Source organism: Pagrus pagrus (assembly GCF_965226575.1).
Source record: "Pagrus pagrus genome assembly, chromosome: 23".
NCBI lineage: Eukaryota > Metazoa > Chordata > Actinopteri > Spariformes > Sparidae > Pagrus > Pagrus pagrus.
In genome coordinates, this window is record NC_140205.1 from 24,618,806 (window position 1) to 24,637,964 (window position 19,159).

Consider the following 19,159-nt stretch of genomic DNA (forward strand, 5'->3'; position numbering starts at 1 on the left):
AATGCAACTGGGTCCGTGTATCACCCGTCCATTCAATCATTCCATTCAATCTGGCAAACGAAAAACAAAAAAAACAGTCAATATTTCGTTTTTCTGTTTTTCTGTTTGACCAAAAAATGGAAGATTGGAGTTTGTTTTTCTATTTTAAACTCAAAACAGAGCAAACAATAATTGGGAAAACCAAAATGAAATAATAAATCTATTTTCGTTTTCGGGCTTTTGTTTTACGGTTATTGATGTCCCTAATTCCCACGGTGCCTTGCTCGCACATGCGCAACAAAGTAGCCAACAACGTGCTCAACGGTCCGTGTACGTTTCGTTAGTTTGATTTTTCCTTTAAACCGAACTGTCAGAAAACGAAAGTAAGCTGGTAATTTGGTTTTCCATTTCAAACCAAAAACCAAAAAAACAAAATTCAGGCTGGTTTTTTCGTTTTTTGGTTTTTGGTTTTAAAACGAAAAAACGAGGAAACCAAAATCAAATTACGGTTAAATTTTGATTGTCTTTTCGTTTTTTGATCTTAAACAGCACATTAAGGCCGATGACTGACCGGAAGTGTCTGAACTTCAAAATAAAAGCCCGGTGAATTCAGTTTTAGCCGTAGACAGTAGATGAATGGCCTATAAAAAATTCTTCTTTGTAAATGTTGTGTTTTGAGCACATTAATACATATTCAAAGCTGTGTTTATTTTTACACATTAGCGACATGCTCATCGTTTAGTTCATCTTCTCCTCGCTGCGCTGGGTCTCTGTCTCCGCTGCGCACGCTGTAGGCTTCGCTTCCATTCAGTCAGATCATTTTCACAGCGTGTTCTGCCGCCCGTCTCCGGTCCCAACCGGGCTGCGGACACGGAGCAGAGACTGTCCGACAGGCTGTCCCTCTTTGAAGCAGAAGATGAGGTCAGTTTCACTCCCGCTTCTGATCTTAAACAACACTGAACTTCAAAATAAAAGCCCAATGAATTGAATTATAGCCATAGACTGTGCTGACTCAATCCGACCCTGAGATCTCCAACCCCGGGCATATTTGGCAGGTGGCAGCGACCCCTTTACGGTTCTTTTCTACTGTCCTGATCGTCCCAGCTACACCCAGGCGCAAGAGGGCAAGAGGACTTCTTGTCCCACCACTCTCAGGAGTTGTAGTGGTAACTGTTAAGTGTAGCCTTAGATGAGGGGATCACCTCCGCCGTGCGTAATAGTCGCGCGTAATGACAGCTCTTCGCCGGTTACACACAATAAACTGCGCGACTTCTTGCATGTTTGTCTCATGACATGGTGGAACCTACACAGAGGTATACAGACAGGTGGATCAGGCGGCAAATTGATATGACAGCTGGTTCAGGACGTCTTCGTCCATTTATGGATAAATATGGAGTGGAAGTTGGTTCGTAGCTACATTAACTGAGTGTTAGCGTCACACAGCATTATTATATGCCGAAAACAGTGTAGGCTATTACTGGCTTTGTGTGTGCCTGACAGTCTTATCAATGAATCTACAGTTATCCCACTAGCCTTACAGTATGTCCGCCCATTGCGAAACTCATTCCGTCGCCAGCAAGCATACAAATCATAATAGTATCATTGTTAAGATTATGTCAGTGACAGACTTCGTTCCAGTGTGATGTTTACAGGACATTGAGTGTAAATCCTCTCTCCACACTGGAGATCCAATCACAACCTTTATTTTCTCCTTTTAAAATCCATGTTCATTTACCAAAAAACACCAGCAGGTGTCGCACTGCGAGCATACCCTCAAGGTCATCTCATCCGAAAAGTTTCATAATTTTTATCCATACTTTGTGCTAAACAGTTTAATTACTACACATGTGGAAGTCTGATTAAGTGTCATAATTCCTCTCTGTAAAAAAAACCCAAAAAAACCAAACCCACCTCCCTCCACCTCACATCCATTGAGTCTGGAGTCTATAGGCAGCCAGCTCACCTGTGAGGCCTTTGCCCTGAGAACAAAGCTGGCTGGCCTCATCCACAATTGTTGAGCTGTGTATTTGATGTGACTTACCCATTTCTGTTCCACACACACTTAGTATATTTAATAGTTAAAGAAGATTATTGATGCTAATTTCTACCCTCTGTCATTACGCGCGACTATTACGCACGGCGGAGGTGATCCCCTCATCTAAGCTGCCAATTAGGCTACACTTAACAGTTACCACTACAACTCCTGAGAGTGGTGGGACAAGAAGTCCTCTTGCCCTCTTGCGCCTGGGTGTAGCTGGGACGATCAGGACAGTAGAAAAGAACCATAAAGGGGCCGCTGCCACCTGCCAAACACGCCCGGGGTTGGAGATCTCAGGGTCGGATTGAGTCAGCACAGTCTATGGCTATAATTCAATTCATTGGGCTTTTATTTTGAAGTTCAGTGTTGTTTAAGATCAGAAGCGGGAGTGAAGCTGACCTCATCCTCTGCTTCAAAGAGGGACAGCCTGTCGGACAGTCTCTGCTCCGTGTCCGGAGCCCGGTTGGGACCGGAGACGGGCGGCAGAACACGCTGTGAAAATGATCTGACTGAATGGAAGCGAAGCGCTACAGCGTGCGCAGCGGAGACAGAGACCCAGCGCAGCGAGGAGAAGATGAACTAAACGATGAGCTTGTCGCTAATGTGTAAAAATAAACACAGCTTTGAATATGTATTAATGTGCTCAAAACACAACATTTACAAAGAAGATTTTTTTTTATAGGCCATTCATCTACTGTCTACGGCTAAAACTTAATTCACTGGGCTTTTATTTTGAAGTCCAGACACTTCCGGTCTGTCATCGGCCTTAATGTGCTGTTTAAGATCAAAAAACGAAAAGACAATCAAAATTTAACCGTAATTTGATTTTGGTTTCCTCGTTTTTATGTTTTAAAACCAAAAACCAAAAAACGAAAAAACCAGCCTGAATTTTGTTTTTTTGGTTTTTGGTTTGAAACGGAAAACCAAATTACCAGCTTACTTTCGTTTTCTGACAGTTCGGTTTAAAGGAAAAATCAAACTAACGAAACGTACACGGACCCTCAACGTCAAAGGTACGTTTTATCAGTCTGTTTTCTGGAAATAACTGACAAGCAGAACCCATTGAAAAAGCCGTTTTTTCGTTTTTGGGCAAAAAACAAAAATCAAAAGTTCAGCTCGTTTTCTTGTTTTTTGGTTCTCACTTACAAAACGAGTTTACCACTCAATATTTTGTTTCTGTTGGTGGGCGGGTCCTCTGAGACCACGGTACATTTTATCAGTCTGTTTTCTGGAAATAATTGACACAAGCAGAACCCATAAACGAGCCGTTTTTTCGTTTTTTCGTTTTTTCGTTTTGGGGCAAAAAAACAAAAAACGAAAAAACGGCTCCTTTTCTTGATTTTTGGTTCTCACTTACAAAACGAATTTACCACTCAATATTTTGTTTCCGTTGGTGGGCGGGTCCTCTGACAGGCTAATGTGCTTCCTTGCCCTGTGCTCTTCAAAATAAAAGTTCTTCCGTTTTATAATGTTGACAAAGATATTACTGTGTTATAGACACTAGCAGACACAGAGGTCCCCAACACACACAGTCAAGACAGACCCGGCTTCAAATAAAAATAATAGTATTCATAATCATTTGAAAATGAGAACTTATGAAGTTATGATGACTTCAGTGCAGTTGATGTTTAGCCACAAGGTGGCGCAGTTGTTACATGAAGAGTAGACCTCAGGGCCTTACTACGAAGGAGGCTCAACATCTCCAGGCTCTGTGTTCATAACCCGGCTCAACAAAACCTAAAGCCCCGGTCAGAGCTAACTGTATCACGACGGTGGTCATTGTCCAGCTCTGAGCTTTGTGCTCTGTGCGCGTTCACATCAAAGGAGCTGCGATCGCAGGCTGCTGAGAGCTGAAGAATAGGAGTGATCACAACCAAATATGAAGTTTTTAATTTCTGACAGCTGAACATTGCGCATCTGTTAACCTTTATCCATTTACAGTAAACAAATCTTTTTTTCTTGCTGAAAGATATTTTATATTGTTTTCATATTTTTATTTACTGACGGTGACTACAGAATGCGAGTGTGTTATATTGAAAGCGAGGCTGGGTGTGTCTATGAATATAAGCTACAGTGAGTTTTTTAAGGTGCTGTACAAGCAAATCATATTGTCTACTCTGAACAATGACAAAGAGTGTACAGTAGCTCATGGTAGTTGTGACAGTCATTTTTGTTTACATGTCAGCAGGCAAGCTTCACTCATTCCAGGGATGTATTATGCTTTGTCCTATAGCCTACCTAATTGTATCACTTGGAACATTTCATTTCATGTTATGAAATGGATCTATAGTATAGAAATTTGCTCATAACAGGCTCATAACATCGTCTACTCTGAACAATGACAAAGAGTGTACAGTAGCAGGCTACTGTACACTCTTTGCTCATGGCAGTTGTGACAGTCATTTTTGTGTACATGTCAGCAGGCAAGCGTCACTCATTCCAGGGATGTATTATGCTTTGTCCTATAGCCTACTTAATAGTATCACTTGGAACATTTCATTTCATGTTATGAAATGGATCTATAGTATAGAAATTTGCTCATAACAGGCCGGCTGGAATACAAAGCAAACTTACCTCTCTCGAATGCACATTCATGGAAGTCTTGTATTGTCATCCCAGGACAAAACACAAACAATGCAGTAATGTAATAATATACATCTTTACATGCACAATAATGAGTCATTCAGAGAGTTATTAAATGTTTTTATTATTTAATTACGCAGAAACCACATGGCAGGTGCTATTTTCCCATCCATAGGCTACTCTAAGTACAGCAATGTGAGGGTTTCATGCATGTAGGTTGGATCACTCTTCAGGAGGTGTCCTTACTCTACCAGTAGCCTAGAGAATGCTTTCCTGAAATTAGTGAGAAAGTAGAGCATACTTTCCCTGGAAGTACAGACTAAAAACGGGTTAGGGGAAAATCCTAGAGGAAACACTGCATATATTTTGGAGAGGGGGGTCGAGCATGTCTCTTGTAAGTGTAAACAGTGAGTTACTGTTATCTGAGGAGCACGTGTCATAATTGTGAAGGGTTTTTCAGTTGAGCTTCACTGACTACACAGTGTGCAAATTTGTTTCATTTTTATTTTATTTGGCAGGGACACAGTATTTTCATACGTAGTCCCTGGCCACTCACAATGACACACCACCTGTACAGTGAGAAACAATTGTTGCCTGATGTGCTATTAAAAAAGTTGATTAAGAGTTGGGCCTACGAGCATGATTTGTGACACCACAGTTTAGTAGCCAGTCCCGGTCCAAGATTTAATGTTCAGAAGTGTGATGTGTAAACCTGAAGTGTACAATACAAATGCCTACGATTGACTATAGTAAAGTACATTAGGATACATCTTGTGTTTGGCAGGTAAACTTAAGTGAACAATGTTTGTTCAAACAATAACATTGATGAAATGGATTCCAGATAAATTATCGTGTGGTTATTCGCTTTGCAGTGAATTGTGCAATAGAAATACTTTTTACTTTTAATAATACTTTTGAGTACGTGTCAGAGCCTGTACTTTTTACTTTTACTTGAGTAGATATTTGGATCAGTACTTTCACTTTTACCAAAGTCGTTTTTTACACAGGTACTTTTACTTCTACTCATCTCTAAAAACAGACTGGGAGGTAGAGCCTTCAGTTAGTGGGGTCCTTTACTGTGGAACCAGCTCTCTCCATGGGTCAGCCAGCCTGCCCTCCCTGTTCACGACCCAGTCTGCCACCCACTACTCCCATTAAGCTGGCCTGCTCTCCCTGCCTTTCCTGCCCACCAGAAGCTGCCTTATTCAGCTCCTGTCAACCGTTTCCATGTTTTTCCATATTCTCTGTTATAAACTGTTTTCATGTCCGTATACAACATCTATTGCACGTCTGCCTGTCCTTGGTGAGGGATCCCTCCTCTGTTGCTCACCCTGATGTTTCTCCAATTTTTCCCCTGTTAAAAGGGTTTCCTGGGAGTTTTTCCTCAGTGGATGTGAGGGTTTAAGGGAAGAGGATGTTGTTATGATGCTCATGCTATGTAAAGCTCTTTGAGACAAACTGTTTGTAAAAACAGGCTATACAAATAAAATTGCCTTGCCTTGCCTAACCCGCTTGGACTGTAATTCATATTCATGCTACTAGTTTGATCATTGACTGACTACATGAATAGTTGCACAGAGGAGATTCTTCAAGTCTTATAGTCATACGGTATAGGGTATATACAAATTTGATGTGTTTAGGCCATTTATAAGATCTAGTTAACATCATTAAAAGTAATTTCCAAACACATTAAAGAAAAGAAAAAAACAAGCTCAACTGAAAAAACCCTCACAATTATGACTTGTGCTCCTCAGATAACAGTTTTCACTGTTTACACTTACAAGAGACATGCTCGACCCCTCTCTCCAAAATATATGCAGTGTTTCCTCTAGGATTTTCCCCTAACCCGTTTTTAGTCTGTACTTCCAGGGAAAGTATGCTCTACTTTCTCACTAATTTCAGGAAAGCATTCTCTACTGGTAGAGTAAGGACACCTCCTGAAGAGTGATCCAACCTACATGTATGAAACCCTCACATTCCTGTACTTAGAGTAGCCTATGGATGGGAAAATAGCACCTGCCATGTGGTTTCTGCGTAATTAAATAATAAAAACATTTAATAACTCTCTGAATGACTCATTATTGTGCATGTAAAGATGTATATTATTACATTACTGCATTGTTTGTGTTTTGTCCTGGGATGACAATACAAGACTTCCATGAATGTGCATTCGAGAGAGGTAAGTTTGCTTTGTATTCCAGCCGGCCTGTTATGAGCAAATTTCTATACTATAGATCCATTTCATAACATGTTCCAAGTGATACAATTAAGTAGGCTATAGGACAAAGCATAATACATCCCTGGCATGAGTGAAGCTTGCCTGCTGACATGTAAACAAAAATGACTGTCACAACTGCCATGAGCAAAGAGCAAAATCAGTTGTTTATAGTGTACAGTAGCCTGCTACTGTACACTATAAACACTCTTTGTCATTGTTCAGAGTAGACAATATGATTTGCTTGTACAGCACCTTAAAAAAACTCACTGTAGCCTATATTCATAGGCACACCCAGCCTCGCTCTCAATATAACACACTCGCATTCTGTAATCACAGTCAGTAAATAATAATATGAAAACAATATAAAATATCTGTCAATAAGAAAAAAAGATTTGTTTACTGTAAATGGATAAAGGTTAACAGATGCGCAATGTTCAGCTGTCAGAAATTAAAAACTTCATATTTGGTTGTGATCACTCCTATTCCTCAGCTCTCAGCTCTCAGCAGCCCGCGATCGCAGCTCCTTTGATGTGAACGCGCACAGAGCACAAAGCTCAGAGCCGGACAATGACCACCGTCGTGATACAGTTAACTCTGACCGGGGCTTTAGGTTTTGTTGAGCCGGGTTATGAACACAGAGCCCGGAGATGTTGAGCCTCCTTCGTAGTAAAGCCCTGAGGTAGCATTGTTTCAAAAATGACAATAAACGTACCTGATATGGTAAAATATAGCACAGTATAAATAGTGCTAAATTACAAAAAATAGTTGCATAAAATGTACAATACAAACCATTTTCATTACATTTCTATTTCTTCTTCTTATTATTATTATTATTATTATTATTATTATTATATAATAATAATAATAATAATAATAATAATAGTAATAATAAAAAGAAGAATAAGAATAAGAATAAACACTATTATATTATATTAGTTATATTTTTAAGTTACTCAACCAAAGCTTAACGACGTTAACTACTTACTGTACTTAACGTCATGTAGCCTACGTAAGCTCCTTTCATGTGCTGTCAGGCACCGTGTTGTTGTCGGCATCTCACTGTGGTGCCCCGCTAAGGACTGTACTGACGGTACCCGACGCGAGGTTTTCGGTAAACTCCGACTTCAACCGTATATACGAAAGAGGCCGAGCTGGAGCGGAGCTGTCCGGAACATCCGGCCGTAGCTTCTCAACATAAACAGCAATGGCGGAGGCAGCAGTAGCATCTACGGCGACCTCACCAGTAACAGGAGGTTGGACTAAACACGTAACCTGCAGGTAAAACAAGACGAATGAGTATTAAAATATTAAGGGTGATTATATCGTATATCGTTTGACACCTAACTAGCGACGATACGGTGGTTTGCGGGCGACTGACAACAGCGTCTTCTGAGGCTTGGCTCAGCTGTTGGCTAGCTAGCTGTAACGTTACTAGACTGGTGTGTTGTTATGTTCACTGTGTTATGGTCACAGAGCAGGCTGGTGGTGTAGCGAGGATAGCGACCAGTTTGCTGCCTACGTTTTCAGCAACTACCTCGGTATGCATTAATAGCCAGGCTATAATATTGGGCTACAATACCAGAGAGTGACAAAATCGTTAATATTAACTCTAATTGTAACACGCTGTTAACAGGTACTCGGTACACTTTCACTTTAACCAACGTTAAAACCAGCTAGTCTTGCTGGTTGGTGAAAGTAATTTTATAATCTACGTAATACTTTGTCAGGTGTTTCAATCAGACTAACCACATTAGCGAACGTTTGTTGTGACCGTGTTAACATTGGCTTGGTAGCGTTACCAACATGAAAGTGAAAGGCGACATTCTCACACAGTTAGCTTACTACATGTTGTTCAGCTTTTTAACATACACATTTCTGTTTGACATGCGGATCTGAAAACTAACTAACTAAATTAACTAATTAAGACGTTAAGTTTTCCGATACGATTCTAGTGTAGTGTGACATTTTTGTTCTCATGTATTTTCAGATACTTCATGCATGGTCTTTGCAAAGAAGGAGAGAACTGTCGATATTCCCATGATCTGACCAACAGCAAACCTGCTGCCATGATTTGCAAGTTCTTTCAGAAAGGAAACTGTGTTTTTGGGGAGCGTTGCAGGTAAAGACTCAACAAAAATCTAAGTTCTTTTAAATACAAATAAAAAATATGGATGTTATCAGAAAAACTGGGATGTTTTGAACTCAACTGACATGTTGAAAGTCAGCCTAAAAGCGTGATTCCAGTTGTCAGTTGAGCTGCATTATAACTTCCTTTCTAAAGCTGGTTGTGTTCTCAGTCAAATGACAGCACAGCAGCTTTGCTGGCAGGGCTTCTCAGAAATGTTACAGCCTGCTCCTCAAGTGGATCTGACACCTGAGATTGCTGCTTCCTAATGTCAACATGTTGTTGGTCTGTGTCTATGGCAGCTTCATGTAGGTCTGGGACTAAACCATTTTTCTGTGGCATTACAGCATTGCTCTGCTGGATGAAATTGTGTGTATTATAAAATATGTAGTGGACGTTTTGTCCTGAGTGTTTGTGGAGGTTTTATATGTTCAGCTTCCTTCTGGCAGTCTCACCATAGTTTCTGTTGAGATGACAATGGCAACTATTCTAGTACATGGACACTTACCTTTTTGACCATAGAAACATTTTTGGGTAAATTTTCTGTTGTGTTTTGTCAAAATCCTGCCTATAAAATAGACATAAGCCTGGTCTGCATCTGAATATGATGAAAGGCAGTGTTTTGATCTTGAGCAGCCAGGTGACGACAGGGTCCTGCTGTGTGTTTTTGATTTTTCAGAGGTACATGAAGTGTTAAACGGTGAACTGCATTTTAATGTGACAACAAAACAAGTTTACTTCTTCCTCGAGTTTTACTACCTCGGTCATTTTCAGTGGTTGGCAAACCAGCTTATGGACTCATTTATGGACTGGACTGGAGTGCAGCAGTCAGTCATTTAATGGGATTACATATGTTCCATGATGTCTGATCTATTAGATTTCCCAATGTAGTGTTGTTATCCATCATTTAGTATTGATGGCAATTCCCTGTGTTCTTCATTATACTTGTTGCAATCTCTCAGTTCATGTTTGACAGTGTCCAGGTTATTACTGTGTGTGTGCGTGTGTGTGTGTGTATGTGTAAATAGTGCAGTAGGAAGCTTGCCTATTCTATGGAGTATTAAAGTACAGTTTGGAGTTCAAAGTACTGTAATTTTTAATGCTAATGTGTTGAACAACAATAGATAATGATAACAAAGTCAAGAAGCAGTCAAGGTATTTGACAACTTGAGAATGAGACTCAAAAATCGACTATCTTTCTTCAGAGTCGCTTTAGGAGTTTGCCTATGTTATGGTGTTGCTTTAATTGTCTACATTAATGCAAGTTCACTGGCGGCTTGCCTTGCCTTTCTGTTTCTCTTTTTTTCTCTCTCTCTCTCTCCTCTCAGTTTTCTCTCCACCAGCATCGTTATTTGCTTTCTTCATCAGCAGTTAGTTTAAAATGCTAAGATGGGTTGGCGGCCCACCCTAGTCTATTGTCTATGTCTGTGGGAAACACTGGACTATTTTACTTTTTTAAATTAAAAAATATGTATATATATGTTTTGCCTTTTATGGCTGTATCTTACAGGACAGCTCAGCGAGGTGACAGGAAATGGGATGAGAGGGAGGGGGACAACACGCAGCAAAGGGCAACTGGTTGGACTCGAAACCTGGGCCAGTGAGAACAGGTCTTCTTGTACTGACTACCAGCTGAGCTAACTGGCACCCCATTCTTTCACTTTTTTGATAGATGTTAGTGACTATCAAACTTACTGCATTGGGCCCATGTCCATATCAATATGAAATTCTTGGATCCGTCCCTTTATCCAGATATGCACCAAAATTTTGTGGAGTCTATTCTGAGCTGAGGCCTGTCCTCCATCCAAGTTTCATGGAAATCCAATAAGAAGTTTCTGTGTAATCCTGCTGACAAACCAACCAACTGACAAATGAACACGGGTGAAAACATAACCTCCTTGGTGGAGGTAATAAACAACACATTACATTATTCTGACTTCATATTTTAACAATTTGCTTCAGATTTTCAAGAGGCAGTATGTTCAATTTCACCAACAAATCAATGGTTAAAGAAGGTCCAGAGTATATTTTGTTTCTAAACATATCTTTTCCATTTTAACAAATAAAGATTCTCTGTTAACACTTCTACTCCGACATCAACATTATTTCAACCCTTATTATCTAATAAAAAACCTATTTGGATTAATTTCTGTGTCTGATCTGATATAATTACTACATTTGTGCAGACTAATTAGAAAAATCTAAACTGCATTATCTTGTAGCTAAGTAAAAGCAGACACATTGTTCATTAATGGATTGCCCAACAGTAGAACATTTTCCTATCAATGAAAGGTCATTTTTATCTCATCTCATCTCATTTTCTTGTCCGCTTTTCTGTAAGGGTAGCGGGGATGTTGCCGTTTTATCCCCCCCTTTCAGGGGGTTGCGGGGTTACTGGAGCCAATCCCAGTCTTCATATGGGCAATGGCCAGGGTAATTTTTATATTGTACTGAAATCAACCAGTATGCATAAAACATAAACACAACAGTATGCATAAATGTGGTCAGTAGCACTTATTCGTAATAAAAGGGCTCAAACATGCAGTCATATGGTCCTTTTGAGAGGCAAATTAGACTCCCAGTCTGTTGTTAGGCTTGAGTATACCCAGACAGCAGCAGACAGCTTGTACAGACAGTGTCTGCACCATGTCTGGTTCAGGAGCATCCCCATAGTTACCAAGACACTCGGAGGATCACCCCAATGGCAGCACGACATTGGTTACACACATACTTATACACATACATAATTTTTTCTTGAATAGTCAGCCTTTCTCACATAGGAAGCAGTCGATTGAATTTATATAGCTTACTGTTGTTGTTGTTGTTGTGTGTTAAATCACATTCCTCCATCCTTGTGATGGAGCTGCATGAGAGTGTCCTCATTATTCCTGTGACACTGTGGGGCTTTGCACCCTGTGTTAAGAGCCCAGAGAAAGGCTCTCACTGTGGGGGTTTATTATGGTTGAATTCCCTGTGCTCTGTCTATTGTGATGGGCTCTGTCTCACTCTCTCACTCTGTCTCTGTGCCTCTCTCCCTCTCTCTCTCTCTCTCTTCTGCAGCCCCCAGGGCCAGACAGAGTGCACTGCAGCCTGCATGGCAATTGCATAACGCTCTCTGTTTGCTTCTTGCTCTCTTTCTCTGAGCAGTCACCCCTCCCCGTGCTGTTGCTGGTTCCCCAGGTTAACTCTGCTGCTGCACCTCCTCATTTATTTTTGCATAGCTCCAGCAGCCCTCCTCTTCTGCCCACTCATCCTGTGCTCCAATGGCTTTCTGGGAACAGACTGGTTAACGGTGTGTTTTGATGGAGCTCGCCATCATGGAGGAGGCTGGAGGAGGGACAGGTCAAGTCTTCCTTTTGTAGGCTGTGTGAAAAGGCTGTCATGGCCTGTTAGTCATGCTGTATTACAACTATGAAATTGAGCTGTTTTACATGCTGAAGTGACTCTAGTAGGTAGTTCGAAATTGACCATTGACACTGCTAGTTGTGTTTACAGTGATATACTGTGCGTATTATGAAATGACAATTGGAAAAAGAAAAAGAAAAATGTTATCCTCTGAAGTAGAGCCTATCTATGGGAAAGGCTTTATAACAATACTGTATCAACAAAAGTTTCATTTTGGCCTGTGATCAGGTTGCTCACAGAATTTAGCTAATGAACAGCTAATATACCAGTTTACATGGTAGTTGTTTTGCTCAATCACCTTTATTCAATGATGAGACATTTCTATCCTGACCAGAGTGGTCTCTTCTTGGATGACAAGAGGATGTGAATAACAGCTAGGGCCATGGCAGTTACCAGATCTCGACCCAATCAGAACACCACATGAGGATCTTTTTGAAGCATCTTTATGAAGCACATTGAAGCTGCGTTGGAGGCATATGATGGCCAAAAACTTAGCCAGACACTTGAATTTATCATAGGTCTTCGGAAAATGTGACCAAATCTGCTGGCTCCAAAATATACACATAACAAATTGAATGTAATGTAAGTGATTATAGAAGGTTGTGGCATACAAATTTGCTTTTATAACATGGCCCCTTAACTTCCTCACTAACTCTTAGTGATAGCAGCTGGTGACTTTTCTGGGCCCATTTTGATAGGGCTTGTTTCATACACCCATAAGACTCAGCCACAAACACTACAATGGGAAAGTCTAAAGAGCTCAGCATTGATCTGAAAGAGCCCATTATTGATTTGAACAAGTCAGGCAAGTCACTTTGAGCCATTTCAAAGCAGTTACAGGTCCCAAGATCAACTGTACAAACAATTGTTGAATGTATAAAGTGCATGGCACAGTTGTGTCACTGCCACAATCAGGAAGAAAACAAAAAACTTTCACCTGCCTCTGAGAGAAAACTGGTCAGGTGTCAAGAGTCAGCTAAAAATCGTCTCTCCTCTGTTGTGGTTCTGTTACTACCTCCGCTGGCGGATCAGGGGTCTCATTTATAATACATTGCATAGGATCCATACTAAAAGTGAATGTGCACCCAAAAGCCATGCACAAAAAAATATTCAGATTTATAAAACCATGGCAACAACAATGCGGAATTTCCTTTTATAAATCCCAAATCAACTCGGAAATGTGCGTACATGGATCCGCCTCATATCCCACCCTCTCCACACCCATATTCAACCATAAATGGTTGATGCAAAGTGCCACATGAAAGCCACTGATCAATGGTTCTTTACAGTTAAATGATTGCTAAAGTCAGTGGCCCTCATTTATCAAACGAACGTACGGCAGAAAACCATGCGTACGACCATTTCCACGCAAACTTCGGTATTTATCAATTTGGACGTGAGCGGAAGCTACGATCAGATCTCACGTCAGGTCTGAGCTCGTGTACGCAAATCTGAGTCCGTGGATTTGCGGTGCAGCACAGCAAAATCTGTCTGAAAATATTAAACAAACCTCAGCTGTCATTAAGCATAAGCAGTCACACATTTAGAACAGATCAAAACGGATTCTTAAAACGAATAAAACAAAAACATTAGTTAAAAAAAGCCCACGTTTTTACTGATACCACTTTTTTGTAAAATAAAACAATATGATAGGCTAAATAGCCTACATGACAACTAATTATTGCACATTAACATTTGAAATAATATTACAAAAGGCAATTTTATGAGATTGCTGGGTTTCCGAATGTGGTTGGAGCAATTGATTGCACTCATGTGCGTCTGAAGGCACCATCCATGAATGATTACGCATTCATCAATCGCAAAAAATACCACTCGATAAATGTACAGGTGATTTGTGATGCCAAGCTATCACTTTTAAACGTGGTGGCCAGGTGGCCGGGGGGGACACACGCTTCTTTTATATTTCAAAACAGCTGTGTTGGCGCACGGCTGCAGGAGGGCGCACTGCAGAGCCAAAGTCACCTCCTCGGTAAGCAGCTACCCTGGATAAATTGCATTAAACTAAACAAGGTATCAGATGATGAACATTTTGGTATGGTTCTTCTAGGTGACAAGGGTTATCCTCTAACGGAATACCTAATAACCCCGCTGGCAAACCTGCTACAGAGCAGGAACGCAGATTCAATAGTGCGCACACACGCACACGGGTCACAGTGGAGCGCTGCTCCGGGTTGCTGAAGGGCAGGTGGCGCTGTCTCGGACCAGCAGGGGGAACGCTGCTGTACACCCCAGAGAAAGTGTGCGATATTATTCTGTTCAGTTTTGCACAACATTGCATTAGTGAATGGAGTGGCTTCTGATGTGCCGGCGCAGCCAGATGAGCCAATGCCCATTTGTCTCTCCATCTCCGAAAAGTTTCTCTTCTTGCCAGTGTTTCTTCTCTCTGTGTTTGACCTCAGTGGGCGAGGCCTCCGAACCAGGAATATTTAAGGGCGTAACATGTTAATGACGATCGAATTCAGCCGCCGCATTTATCAAGACCCGATCATTCGTACGCTGGGATTGGTCAGATACGAATGTTTCATAAATCACACGTGTGTCCTGCCGTAAGACCAATTCTGCGCTCAGATCTGCACCCGTTTTCACGCAAGATTGATAAATGAGGGCCAGTGTTATCCCTCAGCCTGAGATATCATTTGAAAGTGGAAATTTGTCGATTGTGAGAGAGCTGTCATTGACTTTATTTCCACACATTCATAATTTACACAATCCATGTGTGTTGGTTGTGAAGGTGTACTAGGTGAGCTGACTGGAGAAGGCAGAGTGTGTGTGTGTGGCAGCCACAGCACTGCCTCTAGTGCGCTCTGTGTGGCGCTCAGTGTGCACCTGACAGCATAGTTGATGGTGTTCCCTGCAGCGACTTTACACACAACTAGGCTCTATGAAAACTAAAATCATGCTTATGTTATATGTGTACAGTACTCCTTCTTTGATATCTGATGTAATCTTGGATTTCTAAAACTGATGATGATAATTTCATTTTCAAACAGTCCAGGCATCTCCACTACGCGCCAGGGAAAGGAATGAGATGGTGAGACAGTGCTGAGGAAATATGATTTCATATTTGAGTTGGCTGATATTTTTGACATCTAAAAGTTGTTTATGAAATAGTTATACTTCACTACATGCACAAGTACAAATGACACTGCTGTTTTGAATGTTTATGATAACGTGCATCTATAAATAACGTTTGATATGCAGTGAAATCACTTGTGAGATGTGTTATTATGCACATAGTAATGCCTCTCACATTTCATTTCTACAATCTGCTTCAACACACCACCTCACCGTCGCCACTTCCCCTTGCCTCCAAAATGTTTGTACGCATGGGTCAGAGTTTGCTTACAGTCGCACACATTCTCCCATCATTTTTGTTTTTATATATCACTACTTTTGCGTGGGAAGTAGCGTACACCTCTTTCAGGCCTCATTTTGTGCATACGCAATGTTTATAAATGAGACCCCAGAGGCGAAATTTAAACTGTTCCCCCATTCCGCCTCTGTAGCCTACACACAGATGGCGAGGCGGAATATCAACGCAAGATTCCTGCCATGAAAAGGCAGTGTGAATGGAGCTACTGTTAAGGTGCGTTCACCGGACCTTTTATTTTTGTCGCTGTCGCTCCAAAAAAATCGCTCTATTGCTCAGCTGCAGTCGCTCATCGGCACAATTCAACAGATCGCTCTGATAACGTCATTCAAGCGATTCCAGTGAATTTCACGTCGCTCGGAGGCACTCATTTCTTCCCGTGTGTGTGTGTGTGTGTGTGTGTGTGTGTGTGTGTGTGTGTGTGTGTGTGTGTGTGTGTGTGTGTGTGTGTGTGTGTGTGTGTGTGTGTGTGTGTGTGTGTGTGTGTGTGTGTGTGTGTGTGTGTGTGTGTGTGTGTGTGTTGACTTAATACAGTAGGCACTACTTCAAAGTGGCCATTTCACTTGCGGGGAGCGAGATTCACGCAACGCGTGAAATGTAAGTGACAACTGTAGCCACTAGGTGGAAGCATAGTACTGAATTGCAGCTCAAATGATTTTGGGACAATTCCACATTTGACCACAATGTAGCTGCAATGGAGAGTGGCGCTGTTTCAGGCTACAGGTAGAGTGAATGGAGAGGGGGACTGCTAAACCGTATCAGATTGATTCAGACTGATTGTTTCACAGCGGTGGGACACCTCAATTATCTGGGTGACCTTGGATAATCACTTGTGCTTTCTTTGTTTTACAGTAGAGCTAAAATATGGACATTAGTTGTTTTTTAAGGAACATTTGTTTACTGGTAAAATTTGTCGACCTGAATTATTGTCCCAGTCCGCCCCCGTGAGCCTATATCACGGCCTGACTGGATGTTGCTTAAATATAAGAATAGCCTATAATAATATCTGATACCCTAAAGACATCTGAGGTTGTGATTTTGCTCGCTCGCTGCAGCCACGGCTAAGCGGAGGCAGAAACAATTACGCACAGCCTACAGAAGTTTCAACGTCCATACAAGCATTTAAGAAATGCTTCTTATCAGTTCCATAATTCAGAGAGGATTTTTACTCAACGAAAAAATTTATAAAGATCAGTTTTTAGGTTGAAGACACGACAGCAGCACGTATATCCAGACGCTGTTGTGTGTCAGCTGGGGCAGCGGGTCGGTGATCCATAAGACACATGAGAGCATCATGACTGATGTATAGCTCCCCTGGTAGAGCAGCTCCCTCAGTAAGCAGAATCATCCGCTAGTATGGGTTTGAATCTCAGTGTAGGTTGTACCTTTTAGTTAATGTGTTTTCTTTTCTCATCATCATTATGATCACATATGGCTACAAGTTTGAGCAAATAAATGAGCAAATGAGCATTAATTCTCCGCCGGCCCCGGCACCAGCTTTCCTGCTTGTGTACATAAACTACATTAAATTTTTGTTGGGAGGGGCGGGGAAGCACGCACTTTTATCAATGATTAAGGATTTGATTTTAAGTTATTTTATAATGGCGTGCAGTTATAAGAGAACTAGAATGGATGAACACGGCATCTTTATTGTTAAGAAAATGAAACTTTGATCTCTAAATCAAGCCATTTAAGGAACATAACAGCATTATTTGTACCCTTGAATGAACAAAAAAAAAAGTCTGCGCTCCTGACTCAGGGCTTTCATGCATATCCAAAAGTGGACCTTCTCTCAGTTGACCTACTGATGAAGATTTTAAGCAGGGTCGAGACATCGCTTTCATCCATAAGGTCACTGTGAACGTTCATAATGGTCAAATGTGTTAGTCTCTCCTGCGTCATGGTGCGCAGCCAGGTTTTCAGCCTGCGCAAGGCTGAGAAAGAGCGCTCAGATGCCGCGACAGATATTGGCAGGGCCAGACAAAGCTTAATGAGCTTCTCCACCTCCGACAGCATGGAGCGGGTTTGGGGCTGCAAGGTATGCAGGATGGACACATCCTGGATGGTGCTTACTTCTCGTCCCCTACACACATACCTCAGTATGTCCAGCTCAAGGCTTAGCCACTCTCGTGGAAAGGGGGTCAGTTCCGGGGAACCCACATCCACTCGTTTCCCCTGAGCCGCCTCAAGAACTGCCTGCTCTCGCCCTGCAGCTATGCGGAGTCCTTCCTGATCAAAACGCCGCTCCGCCTCGGAGCGCACCAGGTCCATATGCAGCCTGACTCCTATGCCAGATGCCTAGGCTACTGTATGTAGTCAGGCAGGCAGGGAGGCGGCCGCACCCCTAGTTCCGACGTCTATGACCGGCTTTCTTTCTTTCAGTTGTGGTGTCAGAATTTAACACAAATATTTGTGCTTTCTATTCCTTATATGTGATGTCTTTGGGAATAAAAAGCACTGATAATTACATTATGTCATTTTTAGTAGTTAAAGTCACTGGATATAAAAACGATTCATCAAAATCAGTTAAATGTAAAATGTATTGTAGGCTAATTATCAGTGCTTTTTATTCCCACAGACATCATGTCAGGATCTGGTTATTATAGATTCAATATTTATCATCACAGTAACAGAGTTACATACATTGGCAGCTGTAAACACTCATAAAAACATTAGAAAAATAGGCTACATACGTGGGTTTGTTGCCTACCTGTTTACTAAACATATAAGGAGTAGTTAACGTTTATAATCATCAGAGAACGTTACAGACATTGTTTTTGGACAGCCAATCATCAGCCGGTCACACTGAAAGCCGGTGTCATGTTTGAAGCAACAACAGGAGCGGGAGGGGGAGAGGAGGCATCCGCAGCGCAGACAGAGTGGCCAGAGAAACTGAGCGACTGTAGTAAGATTTGAGCAGGAGGGAATGCTAATGTTAAGGAATCTGGAACAAGTTCGCTTAACTGGAAAGACCACATCCATCCCCCACACTTTTGAAAAGCTTGCTACGCCAGTGCCCCCACCCCCACCCCCACCCCCGCGCGCTGAGGACAGCAAAGAGGTCTGCAACAAATACATTGATCACTTGGGCAAAGTCATCAAGCAAGTGATAGCATTAAAGGGAGGGAGCACCAACTGGCATGTGACTGGCAGACAGTGAACATTACGGCCAAGGGATCTCATCCTGCAGCGAGACTGCTTCAGGGACTCACTCCGCTTTAAATAACCTTCTGTATATCCGACTACTGTGAAGCTGCTGATTATGTATTTTAATAAAGCTAGAGAAAACTGTCTGACATGACGTGGCGTCGTTCTTCTTTCTATAAGCCTGTTGTAGAAAATATAAGCAATAGAAAGCACAAATATTTGTGTTAAAGATCAATAGATCAATAGAACGTTTTTTTTTCTGGTTATCATCTA

General features: G+C 41.6%; 1 protein-coding gene across 1 annotated transcript in view; it reads left to right on the top strand.

Moving 5' to 3' along the window:
- Nucleotides 1-7,850: 7,850 nt before the first annotated feature.
- Nucleotides 7,851-19,159, top strand: part of mkrn1 (makorin, ring finger protein, 1) — a 30,367-nt gene continuing 19,058 nt past the window's right edge. The window contains exons 1-2 of the mRNA XM_084346458.1: nt 7,851-8,096; nt 8,806-8,937. Of these exons, the coding sequence (XP_084202584.1) occupies nt 8,023-8,096; nt 8,806-8,937 (206 nt within the window). The 5' untranslated portion in view covers nt 7,851-8,022. The remainder of the gene's footprint in view (nt 8,097-8,805; nt 8,938-19,159) is intronic.